The sequence below is a fragment of the Sminthopsis crassicaudata genome, chromosome 3 (genome assembly GCF_048593235.1).
Source record: "Sminthopsis crassicaudata isolate SCR6 chromosome 3, ASM4859323v1, whole genome shotgun sequence".
Taxonomy (NCBI): Eukaryota; Metazoa; Chordata; class Mammalia; order Dasyuromorphia; family Dasyuridae; genus Sminthopsis; species Sminthopsis crassicaudata.
This window is the reverse complement of record NC_133619.1, coordinates 594,946,482-594,970,005: the sequence shown is the minus strand read 5'-3', so window position 1 is coordinate 594,970,005 and position 23,524 is coordinate 594,946,482. Positions and strand designations below refer to the sequence as shown.

At 39.6% G+C, this 23,524-nt stretch overlaps 1 protein-coding gene across 2 annotated transcripts; it reads right to left on the bottom strand.

Moving 5' to 3' along the window:
* Window positions 1–1,233: 1,233 nt before the first annotated feature.
* ZBTB8B (zinc finger and BTB domain containing 8B) lies at window positions 1,234–22,761 on the bottom strand. 2 transcript variants are annotated; one of them, XM_074305369.1, is made up of 4 exons: window positions 20,441–22,761; window positions 18,038–19,076; window positions 4,049–4,227; window positions 1,234–1,671 (listed from the first exon to the last, which is right to left on the bottom strand). In XM_074305369.1, the coding sequence occupies exons 2-4, from the start codon at window positions 19,014–19,016 to the stop codon at window positions 1,363–1,365; spliced, it is 1,467 nt and encodes a 488-aa protein (XP_074161470.1). In that variant the 5' UTR covers window positions 19,017–19,076; window positions 20,441–22,761; the 3' UTR covers window positions 1,234–1,362. The 2 variants fall into 2 exon arrangements, with proteins under 2 accessions (XP_074161470.1, XP_074161471.1); XM_074305370.1 differs by lacking the exon at window positions 20,441–22,761 and adding an exon at window positions 3,280–3,351 and having other exon boundaries at window positions 1,568–1,671; window positions 18,038–20,187.
* Window positions 22,762–23,524: the final 763 nt, after the last annotated feature.

Sequence of the window (23,524 nt, the reverse complement as noted above, 5' to 3'; positions counted from 1 at the left end):
GAAAGCTAGGTTTTGAATCAAGAACCTTTGGGTTTGAATCTCTGGAAACCTTGGGTAATTTCTGTTCTCTGTTTTTTTCTATTCTTGATCAGTAAAATGGACTCTAAATCTATGATCCTTTATGTTTCAGAATTACAAAATAGGTGCTATGTGCATGGTGCCACTATATATCAAAGGCTGAAAGTTGTGTGATTTATCATTGATTAGTTTTGTGATTTGGGACAAATCATTTAGCCTTTTAAGGCCTCAGTTTCTTAATCTGCAAAATGAGGGGCTTGGAATTGATGATCTTTAAAATCGAATTCAGGTTTAAATTCTATGAAAGACTGACTGCAGGGGCTCTGCTGATCTCTCCATAACGCTTACTTTATAATTTATCCTTAGAGAGAGAAGAGCCCTTTGATTTGTTCTTGAGAATTGCTTTCTGTGTACCAGTATTTTTTATATTTTCCATGTTTGCCTACCTAATCACCATATTATAGAATCTGAGTCCTAGAATTTTAGATTCCTCTGGAACTTTGGGAAAATGGAATACTAGGGCCTTAACATGGTGGCATCTTAGAACCTCCAAATCTGAGAATCACAGAACCCTAGAATCTTGGAGTTGGGAGGAGACTTAGATGGAACATGGCTTCCTCATCCATCACCTACAGATAGACATCTGATTTTACATCCAAGTGTTCTACTGGTTTCCAAAATTAACTGATCATTTTAACCCTTGCTCTAAAACAAAATTTAGAATTTGCAGTGTCTGAATTGAAAGCACTACTATTTGATGGAGGCATCAGCAAAAAGGAAGTCACATCTGAACAGTTTGGCTAAAATCCAAATGAGGTCAAAGCAAAATGTTCCCTTAGCCATGTTTTCTCAGAAAAAGTGTAGTAATTGTAGGATTAAAATGAGTGTGTGGCAGGGGGAGGCCCGGTGTAAGTGTGTGTTCACATGTATATATAAGAGAGGAAGGATCAGAGGTTCTGGGAGCTAAGAAAACAAATAAGAAAACTCTTTCCTACCTCCTAGGAGAACCACCGTCTCTCCTAGTCGGGATTCCAAAATACAGCAGTGAAAAAAGAGATCTGAAAAACAGCCACATTCTGACCAGGAGGAGGAAGTGGCTGACAGAAATACCTCAAAGTTAGAGTGCACAGCACTGAGAAGTGAAAAAACATTTCAGAATCACAAAAAGCCAACCCCCTGCCTTGTGTTTATCAAAAAATGTAAAGGGAGTCATTGTTGGAGTCATTGTTTTAAAAAAATCCTCTTGAGGTTCCATCAGACCGAGCCCATGCATGGTTTTGAACCATCACAGGATGCCCGGTGGGGAGAGGGGCTCTACCAATCCTCCTCCTTCGCCGCTTCTTGCTACATCAGCGCCTCTCGGTCCAGAAGGCTCCGATGCAGCTGCTGCTTATCGTCAGCATCATCCCGGGCAGGGTCATTGTCTTCCCCGGACTCCACATATATGGGCCAGTCGCTGTCCGGATCGCCCTTCTCCTGAGCCTCGGAGGGCGCCTCCACCTGGCTCAGGCTGACGGGCGCTGGGTCATCCTGGGGATTCGTAATGCACGTGCAGCTATCACATAAACCAAACCGCCGCAGCCCCTGGGACAGACTGCTGGTGAAGGTCCGCCGGCACCCCTTGCAAATGATCGGTCGGTTGGAGCGATGGACCTGAAACAAGGAACAGAATTCCCCAGTGAAGAGAGGGGAGAGCCCAGTGGTGAAGGGCGGCGGGGCGGAGCTCCCCGAGACACGAAACAAGCTTCAAGCTCTGAGATCGGGACAACGGAGAGCCACAATGCTGGGCTCCTCCCCCGATGCGGACCCCAGGCCCAGCATGGGTCTTGTGAGCAGCCCTCCGGGAGTGAGGCTCTCCACACCCAGCCAGATTCAGCTTCAGAAACAGACCAAAGGGGCCAGCTGGAAGATGCTTTGCAAGCCTTAAGGCCCATATAAAGGGCGGTTATTAATGTCATTGTTATCATATACACATAATAGATATTTTATATTTATAATATTATTACTCAGCACTTCTAGATTACTGGGATTTACCAAATCTCAGGTTCCACTGACACGGCCTTTGCCAGGTAACGGAGAACTCTGATCTTACTGAGGCACAATCAGGAGGAGAAGGAAAAGGAGGAGGAGAAGAAGGACCTTCACCACGCCATTTTATAACCCATAAATATTGTGATTGGAGAGGCTGTGTGGTAGAAAGCATTAGACTTAGAATCAAGAAAGACCTGGCTTCAAATCCCCCCTCAGACTCTGGACAACTTATTTACTGTCTCTCAGCCTCTGTTTCTTCGTTTGTAAAATAGGGACAATAATAGCAGCCACCTCCTCAGGTTATTGTGAGGATCAAATGAGATACTGCTCATTATTGTTATGACTATTATTGGGATAGAGACTAGACCTATAATTTCACTGGAAAATGCTATCCATATCCAAAGAAAGAATTATGGAGACTGAATGCAGATTAAAGCACTCTTTTTTGTTCGTTAATTTTTTTCTTTTTTGTAGCTTTTTCCGTTAGTTAATATTTTTTTCTTTTACAACATGACTAATATGGAAATACGTTTAAAAGAATTATATATGAATTACTATGTCACATTGTTTGCTCTCTTAGGGAAGGGGAAGGGAATGGAATGAGGGAGAAAAAAATTGAAACTCAAAATCTTACAAAATGAATGTTTAAAAATATCTTTACATGTAACTGGGGAGAAAATACTATTAAGGAAAAAAATGAAGATGAGAACTCCCAGATTAATAAACTCTCTCCAATGTGACTTAACCCCTTCTCTACAATTTAGTGTTAGTTGTCTGGGACACGGAAAGATTGTAACTTGTAAAAGGTTACACAGCCAGAATGTGTCAGAGGCAGAATTTGAACCCAGGTCTTCCTGCCTCTACTACATCATACTGTTTTACTGTTATTGATAATTTAGAAATTAAGAAAATTTAGCTGTGTTTTTGATGATAATTTAGAAATTAAGAAAATTTAGCTGTGTTTTTGACAAGTTACAAAGAAAGATCAAAACCACCTGCTGACAAAAACCAAACAAACATGGAAAAGCACTGAGAGGGGAAGAGTTTCCTGGACCATATATCTGCTTTGTTCTGTCTCTGCTGAGGGAACTATCTTACTTAGACTTAGTTCTCCCCTTCACCCCCAAGTCTCCTCTTCCCCCCACTCCAAATGTAAGCTAGAGCTCTGACATCATGTGTCAGGATGTTGGGAACAGGAGTCAAATCAACAAGCATTTATTAAGAACTTACTATGTCTCCAGCACTGTTAAGCTAAGGCATGTTGGGCAAATCTTTTAGTTTCTCTTTCTTGGGTTCCTTCATCTGTAAAATGAAGGTGTTGGATAGATGATTTCAAAGATCCCTTCCATCTCCAGATCTATTATCCTTTGATCTTTAAGGTGAAAGTCATCCCCAGCCCAATTCTATCAGAATCTATATTTTACATCCATTAGGCAACAGAATCTACATTTAATAAACTAAGGGAGTTATAAGATGAACTGAGAGTCAAGAGAAAAAAGAATGGAAGAATAGCAGACTTTCAAAGTTAAAAGGGATTTCAGAGAGCCTCCAGGCCAATTCCTACTAGAAGTAGGAATCTTCCCTACAACATTCCCAATAAGTGGCCAATCCAGCCAATATATTTAAAGGTAATCAGGATGCCCTCACCAAATCTTCTCAGGGTAAATTCCCCATTTCTTTCATCTAATTCCCATAGAAAAAGAGTATTTTCAGTTCCTTCACCATCCTGGTTCCCTTACCTCTAGACAACCTTTAGCTTTATCTTATCAAGTCAACAAGCATTTATTAAGCACTTACCATGGGCTCTGCCATCTCATCAATTTCCCTCCAAAAAAGTGTTCCTCAAAGCTTGACCTAGGGTAGCTGGATTCTTGGTGCCAGACACTGGTAGCCATCAAACAGTGGGTCCCAAAGACAACATCCAGAATGCTGCTGCCCCATATCAGATGGCCCTGGGCCCACCCATCCCTGCAGGAAGGAGGGGCACCCCAAGACTCACACTCAGGGAATGGCTCCGCAGGTGCTCCTGACGTGTGAACCTCTTGCCACAGGTGTCACAGGGATAGGGTCTCTCACCGGTGTGGGAACGGATGTGCCGTTTGAGGATGCCCTTTTGCTTGGCTGTGTATGGGCAGAAAGGGCACTTGTGGAGTTTGATGGGAACCACCAGCACATCACCTTGAAAAGCAAATTAATGGTTTAACTGCTCTATAATATAAGCAGAAGCAGCAAACAGTTGAATTACACAGATATAGGGCTGGGAAATTGTACATGTAAGAATGTCACAGTTTATGTTTCTGTAATCCTCTGCCCTCTCTAAAGGGCAAAATTTCAGTTTTGCTATTTATGATAAGTGTGACTTTATTTAAGTCACATCACTTTTTCCTCATCAGTAAAATGGACAGGTGGGATTGAGCGATTTTTAAAGTCCCTGTCAATTCAAAATCCCAAGTGTAATTTTCCCCATTTTACAGATGAGGAAAAGGCTGTGGGAGTTTCAGTAGTTTGCCTATAGGCAAGAAAATAGGAATTCTATCATTTCATAAATCTTATAAATTATAAAATACTTAGCATGGTGCCTGGCACTTAGTAGACACTAAATAAATTATACCCTTCCTTCCTTCCTTCCTAGATAGGTATGTAGCACAGTGGATGAAAGCACTGGACTTGGAGTCAGGAAGACCTGAGTTTAAATCCTGCCTCTTTCACTTACTAGCTATATGATCCTGGGCAATTCTATCAATCTTTGACTATCTCAGTTTCCTCAACTGTAAAATGGGGATAATAATAGTACCAGCATCAAATGAAATAACATTTGTAAAGCACTGAGCATAGTGCCTGGCACATAACATATTTAGTAAATGTTTGTTCCCTTCCCCTCTCTTCTTTATATCTCAAAGGAAGGTGAGATCATGAAAGCCAACCTTTCATTTTACAAATAAGCAAACTGAGGTACAATTAGAGGGAATTGATTTATCCATAAGAGATAAATAAATCAATAAGCACTTACTAAGTTAATAATGTGCCAAGCATGTTGTTTAGTACTAAGAATTCTAAAATGAAAATAAAGCAATCTATGCTCTCAAGGAGCTTAAATATAAAAAGGGAGATAAAGTATAGAGAGATAGATAGATATAGAATAAACACAGGGTAGTTTGAAAACAGGACATTAGCACTGGGAAAACTAGGAAAGGTTGTAAGTAGGAAGTAGTGCTCAAATTGACTTTAGGAGATAGAAGTGAGGAGGGAGAGCATTCTAGGCATGAGGGAATAGCTACTGCAAAAGCATGGACATGGGACATGAAGTATCATGAGGAAGGAACAGCAAGAAGACTGCTCTGGCCAGACTATATGGTTTACATACTTCTATGTAAACACAATTTATTTAAAAGATATAGTAATTTATACAATTTCTACAAATTCAAAAGGAAACATCACTTTAGTATACTGTTTCCAGATCAGCTTGAGAACAGACATGGATGTGGTAATATTAGAATACTCTAGTTCAGGGGTGGTATTGTAGGAAAAACACTAGACTGAATCAGGAAAATCTGGCTTTAAAATTAGCCTCTGACATAACTAGCTATATTGCCATAGGCAAGGCACTTAATCTCTCTGCACCTCAGTTTCCTCATAAGTAACATGAAATAACCAACCTCCAAAGATCATTGTAAGGAAAATACTTTGTAAACTTTGAAGTGATCTAGAAATGTGTAATACAGTCTTTTTCTACCTTGGATCCCTTCATAGCAATGTTTTATGTTCTTAACGTATTTAGGAACATATGACTTTAGAATTAACATTTAATCTAACTCACATTTTAGAGATGAGAAAGGACACAAAGCTAGCAAATGAAAGGTGGGATTCAAACCTATCTTCTGATACATTTACTTCACTTTCCAATGTACCATGGTTCCAGCTAAATTTCTGTATATTAGAGTCATTTGTGTGTGCATCATAATCTCTGACTACACAGTACATGCAAGAATTAGAATCTAAAAAGACCTCAATGGATTGGAAAGTAAAATAAAACTTAATCAAGATAAATTTAAAATCTTACATTTAGGTTAAAAGAAAAACTTCACAGGTTTGAAGCTAGAGAGCTCATTTGAACAAGACTTGTGAGTTCTAATGAACTGCAAGTTCATTACTAGTCCACAGGATGAAATGGAGTTCCAAAAAGCTAAACCACTTTAGCTACACAAAAAGAAAGGTCTTGAATGTGAGAAGAGAGTTCTGCTTAGCTCTGCAGGACTCAGTTCAGGTCGCATGACATCTGGAGGATGTTGTTCAACACATAGGAAGACACTGACAAGATGGTGGGTGCCCATGGTGTGACTGGGATGAAGGTCAGACCCTCACTGCAGCAAAACATTTCTTCCACACCTCCCAAATTTACTCCAAACTTTTTTTATCCTCCCTTAACTTCTTACGCTTCCACCTCCCACTCTTGGCTGAGAACCTTGTGTCACATTTCACTGAAAAAAACTGGCGTTTTGTTGAGAGCTCCTTCCTTATTATAATTATATTATCATCCCCTCTTCCTCAACTTGCATAGCCCCAATACCTTGACATCTTCCACCACTGTCTCCTTCTTCACTGATGAGCCAAGGCAAACTCCTCTACATGCACAAGGAATTCCATTCCTTTGCATCTTCTCCAGCAGATTGCCCCTCTCTTGTCTCCACTCTCTGACTTATCGGCATTCTCTCCCTGTCTGCTGGTTGCTTCCCTACTTCCTGCAAACGTGCACATATGTCCTCCCTCCTCAGAAAACCCTCACTTGAACTATTCCTCCCCACTAGCTGCTGTACCATATTTCACCTCCCTTTTGTGGCTAACCTCCTTGAGAAGACCATCTACTTCCTTTCCTCCTCTCTATGGCCTATTTAACTGAAATTGCTTCTTCAAAGTTACCAATGATCTTTAAATTGCCCAATCTAATAGCCCCTTTTCTCTCTTTGCTCCTCTTGGCTTCTCTGTAACCTCTACTATGGATGATCACCCTCTTCTTCCTCTTCTTCTTGACACCTTTTCTTTAGGTTTTCAGAACACTATTCTTTCTTGGTTCTAGTAGATATTTAATAAAGGTTTATTGATTGAGAAGGCTTAGAGGAGAAGTAACAATATGTTACTTAGAAAATGGATTTAATTTCTTCTACTTGGCTTCAAAGGACAGAATTTGAGAATTAAGAATTTGAGCTTTGTAAAAAACTCAAGAGGAAATTAATGATAATAAGCATTTAATAAATGTTTATTGTTTATTGATATCTATTATATGGCAAGGTACTTTACTAAGGAATGGGTGTCCAAAGAAAGGCAAAATACAATCCTTGCCCTTGAAGAATTAAAAATCTAATGGGGGAGACAATATGTTAAAAAAAAAAAAAAACTATGTTTAACCAAGCTATATATAGGATAAATAAGAAATAATCAACAGGGGCAAAGCACTAGAATTAAGAGGGATTGGGAAAGGCTTTTTGTAAATGTGGGATTTTAGTGGGAACTCTTCATCAAGAAAAGCTAATAGGTAGAGATGAACTGGAAAAGCATTTCAGGCATTGAGGACAGCCAGTGAAAATGCCCTAAATCTCGATGAAAATGTCTTGTTTGAGAAATAGCAAGAAGTATAGTATCACTGGATAGCAAAGTCCTTGGGGAGGGGGAAAGGCAGGGCTTAAGGTAATGCAGGAATTTATTTTGCCTTACTTCAGAGTTGTAATGAGCTTTGTTTTTCTTGCCTTCTCAGTGGGTAGGAGAAGAAAATTTATCACTGAAAATTAAATCAAGGAAAAAGAAAGATGAGTTCAGTTTTAGACATGTTGAGTCTATGATCTCTAACATCTAATTTGGGATACCTCGTAGACAGCTAGAGATCAACAGAGAGATTTGGACTGGATAAACTGATTTGAGAGTTCTCAGTTTAAAGATGGCCATTTGAATCCCTAAGAACCTCACCAAGAGAAACAATCCAGAAGGAGAAGATAACAGGGTTCAGGGCATATCCTTGGGGATAACTATTATTAGGAGTGCTCTAGATCCAGCAAAAGAGACAGAAGAATCAAGAAAGGATGTGAAGCAGAAGAAAGTAGTGTCCTGAAAACCTAGAGAGAAGGAGGCATCAAGAAGAGCAGTGCCAGAAGTCAAGGAGGGCAAAGTGGAAAAAACTATTATATTAGCCAATTTAAAGATCACTGGTAACTTTGATGAGAGAAATTTCAGTTAAATAGAGAATTAAAAGGAGTGTAAGAAAAGGAAGAGAATATACTTGTTGTAGACAGCCTTCTCAAGGTCAGTCATAAAAGGAAGGAGAGATGGGACAATAACTAGTGGGGAGGGATGGTTCAGGTGAGGGTTTTCTGAGGAGGAAGGACATATGTGCATGTTTGCAGGCAGCAGGGAAGCAACCAGCAGACAGGGAGAGAATGCAGATAAGTCAAAGAGTGGAGACTAGAGAGGAGTGATCTTCTGGAGAAGATGCAATGGAATAGAATTCCTTGTGCATGTAGAGGAGTTTGCTTTGGCAAGGAGAAAAGTCACTTTATCAGAAATAAAGGAGGAGACAGTGGCAGAAGTCATTCATCTGAATGACAAGAGAAAAAGAGGGAATTAATGACAAATAGTCTCAATTTTTTTCAGTAAAATATGAAACAAGCTGAGAAGGTGGGGGCTGGGAGGCCATGGAGGTTTGAGAAAAGATTTGGAAGTGCTATGGAGAGGAGCTTAGTGAGTACAGCAGTAGTGAGGGCCCAGTTGAAGTTATACAACAAATTTGTAATGGAATGAGTCAGAAGGGTTTCTAAATTTTCTTCACCTTTGTACAGAGGCAAAGGTAGCATCACATGATGAAAGGGATCTAAGGCTGAGGTTTAGCAGAGCACTTTTAATGATATGATAAAAGTCAAGAAGAGATCTGGCCTACCAAGGATCAAGTGGGGAGAGGAGACTGCAGTTAATAGGTATGTGTAAGGTGAGGTGGTGATGGCTAATTAGAGCACTGAGGGGCTCAAGGACTGGAGGTCATGATGTAGATAAAAAGCAGGTTTGGTATTGAAAGGCAGAGGAAGAAGTGTAAGATCAAAAGATTATGATCAAATTAGGGAACTCAAGTTCATGGAACACCTAAACAGTGCATTGATGTAAATAAATAAATGCTAATTGACTGACCAGTCTGTGGTACTCCAAAAGCAAAATCATTTCTGTTTTCCTCCACTGGACTTTATCCAAATGGTTCCTACCTTGCTTTCTCCTTCAGATTCCTACATTTCCTCATATGATTTTTATCTATATAATTTTTTACTATTTAATGCTAGCCCCCCTCTTTCACCTATCCTATTTCTTTGAGAGTTTTAATAGTGTGGTTCTTATTTAACAATCATTACATGATCTCTGTAGACTAATCAGATTTGTAGAAAAAGGAGGAGAATGGAATCCAAAGAGATCTGTAGGAAGTGAGATCATAAAGATCATAGGGTTTGAAAATAAATGAGAGTGGAAGAGGGTTGCTTTCCCTAACACAGAGGAAGCATAGTTAGGCATTTAAGACAAAACAAAAACAAAATTTAAAAATGTATGAGATGTGCTAATGTATTAGCTGTGATGGTCTGCTCATTAGTTTTGCCATCCTAGGATTCAAAGCACTCTATGGCTTCCACAAATGGGAGCCATTTGTCTTGGGTCCAGTATTTGCCATGGACAAGGTACCAGGACCTATGTGTTTAGGAAAAATAGAATATCTTGTAACAAAATTTCTTCTATTCAGTGCTCAGAGCATGAAAATTTTCTACCTTTAGAAACTTATCTGCAAAGACTTGGAAAGTAACTCAATTTAGTGATTCACTATCAACTGAAAATTGAAGGATACAATGAGATTGACCATGGACATAGATGACTGAGCTGGAAAACATTGATGGAAGCAATGGTAGTGTGGGTCAGTGTGCAGCGGGCCCAAGTTTTACTCCCAAGAGCAGCATCTGCAAAGCCTGACCTATCTTCTGTTATCTAAAGCTATACTACAAAAATGAATTTGACCACATTAATCACCAATACATTTGAAGTTAAATTTGGCCCCCCACATTCTAAGCTCCAGTTTCTTTTACTCACTGGATAAATTTTGGACATTTGTGTTTACACACTAGAAGTCATGGTTTTCTTTGATTTTTAATGCTGTGAATTTCTGGGTGTCAGCTGTTATTGGTATTCCTTCACTGTAGTCACTTTCTAGCTTGATAGATGTACACAAAACCATTTTCTCCTTCTTCCTGGTTTTAAAGAGCTTTTGATTAGATATGCAAGATAAATACAGTCTTACCTTTCTTTGTTAGGTGTATTCCATCCTGGACCAAAAGTCTGTCATTCCTAGAATTTAAATCATGGTCTAGAAGTCTGAATCCCATTTTCAGCTACCACCTTCTCAAGCAGTTATCTTCTTTCCAAATCAGTGTTTCTCTTTTGCATCTCTTGTCCTTGTTGATGGCTCAATCTTTTGGTTGTTTTCCAACGAATATAATGTAAAACTATCTTAACTGACATAGCCAAAATCTGCCTTTTGAGTTCCTTCAAAATTCTTGGAGGAGTGCCATATTGTTTCAGTGATATAAAAAAAATCACATTTGTCAATTTTGTTTAGAAGACATGTTTATTACTTCCCCAGGTCATATAGCAAATTAGTGATAGAACCAGAAGTAGAATTTAGATAGTCCCAGGTTCTTTCCCTTATAACATATATTAGTAAAACTTACACCCCAGAAGCCACCATCCTTAGTCATGATAGGAAATGTGGTAGAGTAGAAAGAATTCTAGAATAATAACCAGGAGATCTGCCTTGACCACTTACTAAGTGTAACATTTATATATCATTTTAAAGTTTACAAAGTGCTTTACATATGTCATCTCAATCCTTATAATAATCCTATGAGGTTGACACTAGTATTATCCCTATTTTATGGATAAGGAAACTGATACTAAAATTAAAACACATCTACGCTCACATAGCTAGAGAAAAGAATAAGCATTTATTAAGCACTGATGTGTCAGCAAAAGTAATACAAATATAAGCAAGCCTAGCCTGGAACTATTTGCCCTCAGATCATTAAAATTCTGACAGAAGAAGATAAAACATATCAGGAGCTAGAAAACATCTAGTATATTTCTAAGATAGGATTCAAACTCAGGCCTTCCGGACTTCAGGTCCCACATTCTATTCCATCAGATCACCTAGTTGTATGTTTGATACTGCTATGCCTTGAAGGATAGTCTCCTGGCATGCAGTCTCTCCTTCCCAAATGATTCTGGCCTTGAACACAGAGCAAATCTGTGAACCTCCCTGCTGTGATCTACTGTCCACAGGTAACCTCAAAGAAGAAGGGTGTGAGTGCTTCAGGATATAGCTTGTAGCTATCAACTTCATCCCTGGTTTAGTGGCCTTGGCATTTTTAAAATGTTAACAGATGGCTAGTTAGGCAAATTCACACATTAAATTTCTGCCAAATACAGTTCCTTCCTAATGCCTCAAGGATGCTTCCTGATGACCAAGATCAGAATTGAAGATGGGGACACATGGGAGAGAGTAGAAAGAGGGTTGGATCTGAATTCATAGGACTTCAGGATTCAAATGCTGATTCTGCCATTTACTAATGGTGGGATCTTAGCTAAAGGAAGGACTCTTCTCACCTTAGTTTCCTCATCTGCAAAATGAAGAGACTGAACTAAAATCAGGAATTCTAAATTTTTTTAAATTTTTTTTTTATTTTTTGAGCCATGGATCCCTTTAGCAATTTGGTGAAACTTATACACTCCTAAAAATCTTTTTTTTTTTTTTTTTTTTTTTTTTTTTAAATCATAGTTGTTCCAAGAAAATGATATTCACACACATGTATTGTACTTTGACTATATTGTAACAAATGTAAAATGTATGGTATTGCCTGTCGTCGGGGGGAGGGAATAGAGGGAGGGGGGGTAATTTGGAAAAATGAATACAAGGGATAATATTATAAAATATATATATATATAATAAAAAAAACAAAAAAACAAAACAAAAAAAAAATCATAGTTGTTCTACTTAGTTGCTAACCTTGTTAGAACCATGAGGGAAGGAATTGTTGTACTTAGGAATTCATATACTCCCATATAATAATCATGTTGTAAGCAAAAGTAGATGTCTACATTCATTTGATAGAATCAGTATGGTATATAATAGATTTCTGGACTTGTAATTAGGAAGATGTGAGTTAGAATTCTATAATATATTTATTAGTTATTAGCTGTATGACTATGAGTAAGTGATATAACCTCTCTGAGTTTTAGTCTTCTCATCTGTAAAATTTGTATAATAATAGCACTTACCTCATACGGTTATTTTGAAAATTAAATGGGATGACATACGAAAAGCATTTTGTTTAGTACTTTAAATGCTGTGTAAAAAATATTGCGAGAATTATCTTTTTAAATAAAAAAAAAACAGGTAATTATAAAAGAAACCAAATATCTTAAAAACAAAGATGTAATTTTTTTCCATCTAAATTCGTAGAACACCCATCCATGGATTTTGTGGTTCCATGAACTCTTAGATTAAATGACAGCTAGTGTTCCTCCTAGCTTTAGAATATATGAAATAGTTTTGGTCAGTATCATGACATTCTTTCTGAAGTAGAGCCTGAGAACTAGATTTGTAATTTTACCAGTATAAGCAACTCTTAAACAAGGAAATTTCTTCTACAGACATTGGTTGGCACCTTTTCTAAAATTTAATGTCTTGGACAGCTTTCTACAAGTGATCTGTCCAAGGCCATACAGCCATAAGGTAGGCCTTGCTTGAATCCAAGTGTTCCTAGTCTCAAAGCTAATTCTCTAGCCATTATCCAGGCTGCCTCTTTTTTCAGTGTTACAATAAGTATGTCCTCCTGGGTAGTGTTCCTTGTCTATAATCTTCACCAATTCAAAAATGGGTTTCATTTAGTTCTTGATCTAAAGGCTGTAAGATCAAAGGGACTCTCTCACTATTCAGATGACTACCAGATCAAACTCAGTCTGGTGCAATAGGAAGAAAATCAAACTAGCAGAGAGACCCAATGCCCCTGCCTACTTGGAGTGTGACCTTGGAAAAGTGCCTTCCTTTCTCTGGATCTTACTCACCCCATCCATAAAAAATAAAGGGATTGGACTGGATGACTCAAGTTTTCAGTGACTCTAACAGCGGAGAGACAGTGCTCACCCACCTTTCTTGCACTCACAGGAAATGACCTGACAAACTTTGCAAATGCCATATCAGAAATGTTCACAACCCTACTAAATGATGTAAATTATGACCTTAAAGCAAACAGCAGAGTTCAGAAACTCCCTCAAATGGGAAGAACCATCAGTCAACCTTTTATTGTTGTCTGCTAGGGGAAGGCACAGTCCCTGCTTGCATGGAAGACATGATCTAGTTGAGAGCATGTGAAGAGAGTGTTATAATGATGCAAGTTCAACAAACATTTATGCAGTAACTGCTATGTGAAGCACTCCTTGTAGATCCTGGGGAATGTACAAAATTCTGATAAGGCACAATCTTGCCTTTGGGGATCTTACAATCTAATGGAGAATTTGATATGTCATAAATACTTCAGAGATACTGGAGGGATTTGTGATTTCATTGGTATGGATATTCTTTGCACCATTGATTATAACTCCTCCAAACTTTGGTAGATGTCGGCCATAGCTAAAAAGATCTATTACCTATAGAAGCTAATCATTTGGGGATGAGCTGCTGTCACATTAACTAGGCTGGTTCTCAGATAACAAACAACAGCCCAGCCCAGAATCAGGCCCCTAATCAAAAACTTCCCAGCTTTCAAGGTAGACCCAACCAGAGCTTGTGCTTTGGCTAGCACAATGTTTGTTAATCACCTCCATGCCTCAGTGAATCCTCAGAGAACTTTAGTGTAAAACATACAAATTAAGGAGTAACTCATGAGATATGTATGTACAAAATATCATGTGAAGGATAAGGAGGGAAAGGTCATTATTAATCAACAGATTTAAGAGTGGACATCAAGAGAGGCTTCACTGAGGTGCAAGAATCTGAGTTGGCCTTTATAAGATAGGGTTTCCAAAAGTGAGGTACAAAAGGACATTCTCAGCATAGGAAACCACATGAGCAAAAGCACAGAGGCAGTAACATAGTGAAAGACATAAGCAGTAATATAATGCTATGTAAATACATAAAGGAAATATACTGTGTTACACACAAAGAAAAATAATACAAGCGTGAAGAAATAGGATATATAGTAGAGTAAAAAAAACACTAGCTTTCAAATCAGAGGGCATGAATTCAAAACCTGATTCTGTCTTTTATTATATGCATTATCTTGAGCAAGCCAACATAAGCATTTGGGGCCTCAGTTTCCTCACCTGTAAAATTAGGGGGTCAGATGTGTTGTCTAAGGTTCTGAGGACCCTGCCAGCTCTAAATCTATAAACCTATGAATGCTAAATTCAAATTAAATTCAACTAAGGAATTTGAACTTGATTCAGGAGGCAATAGAGAACAACAGGGTCTTTTTTAAAATTTTTTATTTTAATCACTTTATTTGCATAATTCCAAATTGCTTTCCAAAATTTCACAAATCCACCAACAATGTATTAGTGCATTTATCTTTCTTTCCACAATCCCTCTGACATTGTTGCCATTTATTGTCATTTCTGTCCATATGCAGCATATGTAGTTAAACCTCAGGATTGTTTTGATTTACATTTCTTTTATTATTAATGACAAACTTTTTTAGGTGTTTATGAATTCTTTGAAGTTTTTCTTTTGAAAGCTGTTCATATTCTTTGGTTATTTACTAGGGAATCTTTACTAGTCATATATATGTGTATGTGTGATTGTAGTTATTCATTGTTTAGATATTTCAGATATCTTTATAAGAGAAATGTTTAAAAAGCTTTTTTTTTCTCCATTTGACCACTTCCCTTTTTATCCTAAATGCATCAATTGTTTAAAAAGGTTTTTTTCCCCCATTTACTTCCTTTCTTATCCTAAATGCATCAATTAAATGTATCTGTCTTGCAGAAGCCTTTCAGTTTAAAGTAATCAAAATTTCATTTTAACTTTTGTAATTGCCTCTTATTTCTTGTTTGGTTAAGAATGTATCTCCTAAATATGTTTAAAAGGATTGCACATATTTAACCTATATTAGATTGCTTGCTGTCTTGGTGGGGGTGGGGTAGAAAAATTTGGAACACAAAAGCCTCACAAAAATAAATACTGAAAACTATCTTTACATGTCTTTGGGAAAATGAAATATTGCTGAGAACAAAAATAAAAATAGGAGGCAGCTAGGTGGCGCAGTGGATAGAACACCAGCCCTGAATTCAGGAGGACCGGAGTTCAAATCTGCTCTCAGACACTTAACACTTCCTAGCTGTGTAACCCTGGGCAAGTCACTTAACCCCAGACTCAGGAAAAAAAAAAAATAATAATAAATAAATAAAAATAAACTGGTCACTAACTCCAAAAAAAAAAAAAATATATATATATATATATATTCTATCCACAGCTGTGAGAGGTACAGGATCTATTCATCTTTTATTTTCATACTATAATTTTTAATATTAAGGTCACATAACTATTTAGAATTTATTGTGGCATGTGGTATAAAATGTTGATTTAAGCTCAATTTCTGTCAGACTATTTTCTAGTTTCTCAGCTTCTCCAGTTTAATAGGAAATTTTTCCCTAAGAAATTGAAGTTTTCTATTTTATCAAACATTGTGTTATGACATGCAAATTTGTGAAGCATTCTAAATGTCTTGGATTTAATTCCTTGTGTATACTGATGATTCTCAAATCTACTTATCCTGTCCCAACCTTTTTGCTAGCATTTTAACTTGCACCTCCATCTGCCTTTTAGTCATGTCGAACTTGAATGTTCAATGGATATCTTAAATTCAATATTTACAAAATAAAATTTATTAACTTTCCCCCCAATTCCCTCTCCAATTTTCCTATTTCTATAGAAGGCAAGACCATCCTTTCAGTCCCTCAGGCTCACAACCTAGAAATCATCCTAGACTCCTTATTCTCTTAAATCTCCCCAAGTTCTATCAATTTCACCTCTAGACCACACCTTGAGATGACATAGCCACCATTCATCTCCTGCTGATGGCTCTACCTGCCTCTATCTAAGTCTCTCTTCACTCTAATCCAACCTCTTCTGCTCAGTTATTTTCCTAAAGTACAAGTACAATCATGTCATAGACACACACACACATGATCAAAGTACTCTGTTTGGTATTCGAAGTCCTATTTTTATAACCTACCCCCCTCTTACATGTTACATCTTCCAATATTTTCTTTGATCTAGTGACATTGGCTTCCAAGCTGTTCCATAAACAAAATACTCTATCTTTTGCCTCCAGGCATTTTCTCCAGCTATCTCTCATGCCTGAAATGCTCTCCTTACTCTGCTCCAACTACTGACTTTAAGATCAACTAAAATTCCACATTTTACAGGAAGCCTTTCCCAATCCAATTTAATTTTTAGTGTTTTCTACTCAGTTAATTATTTCCTATTTATCCTATATCTATAACTTGCTTTGTATATATTTTTTGCATGTTGTCTCCCAATTAGATTATAAACTCCTTGAAGGCAAAGACTTTTTATAGCCCCAGTATTTAGCACAGTGGCTAGCACATAGTAGACATTTATTAAATGTTTAGTGGTTGATTGTAACATGAAGGGATTGGATGAAATGACCTCTAAGGTCATTTCTAGATGTATAATGGTTCAGTGATCTTATCATCAGATCAATACATAAATCTGACAGCATGTGAAGGATGAACTAGAAAGCATCAATAATCTTACCTTTTTGAAAGTTATTGCAGTGATCCCAATGGATGGTATTCAATGGGTGGCAAGAATAAGGTGGTGGCAAAGAAATGGAAATTGAGGGGATTCTCAACAATTGGAGAATGGATGAACAAGTTATGATGGAAGACTATTGTGGTATAAGAAATGATGAGCAAGATGGTTTCAAAAAAACCATGATATGAACTGATGCAAAGTGAAGGGAGCAGAACCCAGAGAACACTGTAAATAGTAACAGTAACATTGAACATTGTAAGGATGATCAACTATCATTTAGCTACTTTGATCCAAAGGATTCATGATGAAAAATGTTATCTACCTCCAGAGAGAAAATTGATGAATCTAAATGCAAACTGAAACTTGTTTTTTATTCTCTTTATTTTTATTTTTTTTTATTTTATGTTTTCCTTTGCAATATGGTTTAAATGAACATATATTTTGCATGACTTCACATGTATAATCACTATCAAATTGCTTATCTTTTCAAGGAAGGAGAAGGGATGGGAAGAAGGGAAAAAATTTGGAACTTAAAAATTTTTTTTTAATGATTGTAAAAATGTTTTTACATTTAATGGAGAAATATTTAATGAAATAAGTAAAAATATACTTTAAAATAATATGGAGGGTATGTAAGTAAATGCTCCTAAAGAGGAAGCTAATGTGGTGCAGTTCTAAAGAGTATGGAGACTTCTGGTCCCAATATTAGCACTAATTCAATGACCTTTAAGTAAGTCACTTCCCCTCCCAAGACTCAATTTACTTTCTTCATCTATCAGATGAAAAGATTGAATTGAATGATCTTTAAGACCCCTTCCAGCTCTAAATAATCCTGAACTGTTACTTCTGTCATTCCAAATGTTTACTTATCTGTATACATATTTCTTCTACCTACTAGAAGCTAAGCTCCTTTAGGGTAAGGACTAGTTCATTTTTTATCTCTGTATCTCCAGTGCCTATCACAGTGCCTTGCACTTAGCAGACACTCAATAAATATTTATAAGACTGAATCCATGACTCTAGCACTCTCATAGGTACTCAGAATGTTTGTGGATGATAACAAATACATGGATTTACATGGAGGTAAATGCCAAATGAGAGGTAGAGATGGTAAAGACTTTCAGAAGTAGATGATAATCTCACCTGTATCTTCTCCATACCAGTCACTTGGGATGTCCATCATAGAGTTCATGGTCACTCCTGCATCCTCTGGTCTACTCTCAAAACCTCGAGAAAAGTGGGCAGCATCCTCTTTGCTCTGGGTTGTACTATTGCGCAAGAGGGCCTCCAAAAACTGCTTCATGTGGTAATTATTACAGGCCAGATCCAAGGCCTGGCTCCCAGGCAGACCCCCCTCCAAGGGTTCCAGGGCCAGTGGGGCTGAATACTGCTGCAGCCGGTCACCAACTTCAACTTCAGCCTCCACTTCATCAGAGTCAAACTCCACTTTGGGCTCGGACACTTTGGGTAAAGAAGGGAAGTCATCCACAGAATCACTAGTGGGAGGACATTTCACCACTAGTTCCAGTGAGTGACAGCTGGTACAATCCTCACAAGAGGCATCTTTGGAACAGTCCCCAACTTCTTCTCTTTCTTCTGGCAGGGGCCCTAACATGGGACATTGGCTTTTGGGACCACAAGAAGTCATCTCCCGGCCCGATGCGGAATTCCCGCCATCAGTCTGGTGAGCAGCAGCAGCAGCTGCTGCAGCGGCCACTGCTGCCGCAGCTTCCTTCTCCATCTTCCGGCAGATGTCAAGTGAGGACCGAATATAAGTCTTGCAGAAGTTCACTACATCAGTCATCTGTAGATAGCTGGCAGCTGACATGACCTCAATTACATTTTCCCCACACAGATCCAATTTTCCGGAATAGAGGAAATCCAGAATAGTAGAGAAGGCTTCAGAAGTAACAATATCCAAAGAGGCTGTGCTATGCCGTCCACTGTCCTGAATATAGTGGATCAACAAAGCTCGAAAGTATCCGCTGTTGGCAAAGAGAATGTTCCGGTGGGCTTTGAAGATCCGTCCTTCCACAATGATGCTACAGTCACAGAAGAAATCCCTCTTGCGTTGTTCATTCAGCTCTCCCAAGAGCTTTGTGTAATAGGACTGCATCTCCATTTCTGCTTTAGCCACAGCCACAGCTGTTGCTGATGCTACTAAAGAAGTTGCCTGTGATCCCTGTCAAGATTTTTCAAAAGGTGACAGAAAAATTACTCTTATCAAAGTTTTTTTTTAATGGTTGAAAGCATCTAATTCAAAGGGCCAGTAACTCTGTAGGGACAAAATGTTTTAGAACCATGTTATCTGACATGCTGCCTAACCACTCCTCTGAGGCCCTTATGGTCTTGTGAGCTACCATGAATCAGAAATGGCCCTGCTTGGTTGGAATCCTGTGTTTTGCTTTATGACCCTGAGTAAATCACTTACTTTTCTGAATCTCAATTGTTTCATTCATTAAAAAAAAAAAAAAAAAAAAAAAGAACTAAAAATTTCTAATAAGCTCCATGAGCTTATTATAGGAGAGAGAAACTGGGCTTGTGGTTTCATTGGGGTAAGGAACATACAGATCAACACCTTTGCAATTATCGCTGAGGCAGTTGCCCAAGCCTGACTTGCCTTGCCTAGGCCCTCACAGCTATAGGTGTCAGAAGGGACGTTTGAACCAGACCATCCTGGCTCCAAGGTCAGCTCTCTGCCCATAAGAGAGGGTACTTCTCCCGCTGTTCAGAAGAAATGCCAGTTATTCCAAAATGGTTCGAGTGAAACGCTAGGTGTTTGACAGGATTAAGCCTGGCTCCCTACAAGCAGAAACACTCTGTAGTTCAATCCTCCTTACCCTAGGACCCCAGCCATCACCATCCCTCCTCCATCTGCGGCACCATGTTACAAGGATGAAGCCCCAGAAGCCAAAGCGGTCCCTCACGTGGCACGGAAAGGGACAGGGTAAGGAGAGGAAGGCCCCACAGACTGCCCACACCTCAAACCCGCGGCACCACATTCGAGGAGCAAAACCCTGGCCGGGCGAAGCTTGGGGGCATCGGGAGCAGGGCTACAAGCACTTCGTCACTAGTTTCAGGCGCAGGTCCATCTGCAGGACTGCTTACACTCGGGACTGTGCCGGCCAGACCCTCCTGACGCAGACTACCCCGCACAGTCAGAGCAGGGGATAGGGGGGCTTCTGGACTCGGGCTGGACATGGCAGAGTGCAAAAATTCAGCACAACCGCAAGGATCCGGAGGAGGATAGAAGGGAGGACGTGTGCGTGAGCCCCGCCCCTAGGATCCCAGTCCAGGCTCGCTCTTAGGTCCCGTCCCCATCCCCACCGCCATCCTTACCCCCAGGCTCGGCGCCAGCCTCGGCCAAGGCCGGAGCCGCCCGCAGGGGGCAGGAGAGGGGCGTATCCCCGCCGCACCGCACGGCGCAGCGACGCGCGCGGAGGCAGGCGGGCACAAGAGACCGACCCCCAGCCCTCGGGACGTCCCGCACACCAGCAAGCCCGCAGCCCGCAGAAAGGGGCCCGCCACGACATCCCGCACCCTCACCTCAGAGCCGGCCCGGGCCGCGCCACCACCGAACCGCAGGCGCAGACACGCCCCCCTCCTGCCATCGGCGCTCCCTCTCCTCCTCCCCCCCCAGGATCCAGCCAATCACGCGGCGCCGCTGGCCTCCGGAAGGCGGGATCTCTGGTCAGTCCGTTCGCCTAGGTCGCTGTCCCTTTCTTGGCCTCCAGCGAGGAAGATGCGCTCGGAAGATGCCCTAGGTAAGAGGCTGCTGGGAGTTGTGGTTTCCCGCTCCGGTTTCGGGATACAGGTTGGAGGGCTGGACTGCAAATCCCAGGATGCAGTGAGATGAAGGATCCGAGCCCGGACGATGCTCCCGAGAGTCTCAGTGGCCAGCATTTCCCATGCGCCACCTGTAACGTGCCGGCCTTCCTCTTGGGTGGACAGCGCGACGTTATGTGATAGTTACTCATTCAGGCAGGCCGAGGAAGAACCACAGTGTCTCACCACGTCTGATCCTGTCCAAGAACTTCCTCCAGCACGGGCCCGACGCCTGTCTGTGAGGAGGACGAACTTGCGAGAACTCCCACCAGGGAGGGAGCGCTCAGCTCCGTAGACAGGGCGCAGATTATCCAGTACTCTCTGGGTAGGAGGTGCGTGCCCTAGTGGAATGAAAGCTCCGTGAGGTCAAGATCTCTTCTCCTCTTTGTCTTCATATTCCCGTTGCCAAATACAGCACCTCGCATGGGGGGAACTGTAACTGCTGAATTGAAATTGAATAGCTGCGGTGTACAAAGTGCTGGAGGGGAGAAGGGGACAAAGAGTTTAGACAAGAGCCCCCCTCCCTCTTTTGGTTGCTTTGGAAAGCTCAGTCTAGTAAAGTGATCATCGACAAGCTGATACATAATATACAGTGTTACACGGAGTCCTTGGAGTACCAATTAACTTATACATCTGTGTCCACCCCAGGTTCAAGCCACACAAATCTGTGCTCACAATTCTAACCAATTAGTTTACCTTTATTAGCCATAATTTAGCAAAAAATATTTCCCTCATAAACCTGGGGTGATCAAAATACACATCACTGGGAATAGTGGGCTGTGTAATGAACAGGGAGGGAGAAATACATACTTGGGAGACTATAGAAGGGCATGAGAAATGTATGAGAAACGCAAGGGTCCAAGGCACACTCATGAAAGGGCAATGCATGGAGGGAGCACATGGCCAGGGCACATATGTGCAGGTAGGATAACTCCCACTTCTAAAGCTGCAAGGCCATGAATGTCACCTGGCAATAATCCCCAAATCTACTTCCCGCTGACCTTGGTGCACAGACCCCCCAGACAGGACACTGCTGCCAGTGCTCAGCATTGTTCCTCTGATCGGCATAGTCCCAATGGGCACAAGATTGTGTTACATCTTATTTTCTCTGCTTTTAGCTTGTGAATTCAAATGGAGCCCTTAGCGCCTGTTACTCTTTGTCATAGGAAAAATGAAATTTGCCATTTTATTTTAAAGTCCTAAGATTTTAAACAGCTCTTTAAAAAGGAGTAACCTTAACCAGAATGCATCACATATCTTTCCTAGGTAAAATTCTTCCATGCTTCCCCCCTCCCAGTTATCTGCAGTCATTCTATCGATCTTATCTAGAAAAAGTCCACTTTCCAGAAGGATATTCCTTGTCAAGGTTCCAAATCCACTGTTACACAGAGCAGTACCATTTGCAATTAGGGCCCAGGTTAATTTTCTATTTTGTTTGAACTCTATTTCTCAGTCACTAAAGCTTGGATCTTCGCTAGACACTATCCCCTAGTTTAGACCTATAACATCTATGTAACTTTTATGTTTAATTTATGGCAAATAAACCAAATCTAGTCATCATCCATGTAGAGAATATTATTCAAGCAAAAAATCAAGGGCTCTGGAGTTTGAGGTCCCCTCGTTTCTCAATTCATATTTATTCTCTCATGAAAATGAGTGGAGAGCAAAAAGGTGCTGAAACAAACCTAAGTCCAAGGGACATGGTCCCCTATCTGGTACACACACATACACACATATATATGTATGTACATATGTATATGTGTGTGTGTTGAGCAAATCTTTTTCAGGCATTGAACCTACTCTATTAGTATCGTTTAATCTCAGAATTGGAAGGGATCCCAGATCTAACCACTATATGAGGAAGAATTCTCTCTAAAAGACATCCCACAATCATTATATGTTTCTCTAGAACTATGCCCTTCAGAATTTTTTACAGCATAGTAGTATTTCATCACATTTATATACCATCATTCATTCATTCCTCAATTAATGGGCATTTTATCAGTTTCCAATTTTGTTCGAGCATGAAAATAGCAACTATAAATATTTTTGTACAATGTCTCATTTTCCTCTTCCTTTTATATTTCTTTTGAGTATAGATCTAATAGCAGTATCATAAGGTAAAGGATATGTACAACTTAATAGCTTTGGGGCCATAATTCCAAATTGGAACTCGTTCACAACTCCCAACAGTGAATTCGTGTATCTATTTTTCTACAGCTCCTCTAGCATTTGTCATTTTCCTTTCTTATTGATTTTGATGATCTGAAAAATGTGATACCTGAAAGTTTTAATTTGAATTTCTCTATTCACAATTTAGAGTATGTTTTCATATGTTAATTGATAAGTTGTCTTCCCCTGAAAACTGCTTATTCACAAATTTTTACCATTTATTAATTGGGTAATGGCTCTTCTTAAAAATTTTAATCCATTCCTATATATCTTAAGATATATGAAATTCCTACCAGAGAAACTTGCTGCAACTTTTTTTTTTTTTTTTTACTTGTTTGCTGCTTCTCTTCTAATTTTAACTTCATTGATCATGTTTGTGGAAAAATGATATAATTTATCTAATCAAAATTGTTATTTTACCTTCTGTGAATTTCTCTATTTCTTGTTTAGTCATGAACTCTTCCCCTATCCATAGATCTGACAAGTAATTTCTTCCATGCTCCTCTATTTTGTTTATGATGTCACCCTTTATGTGTAAATCATGTACCCATTTGGAGCTTGTCTTAATATATGGTGTGAGATGTTGGACTATATTTAGTTTCTGCCAGACTGCTTTCCAGTTTTCTCAAGAGC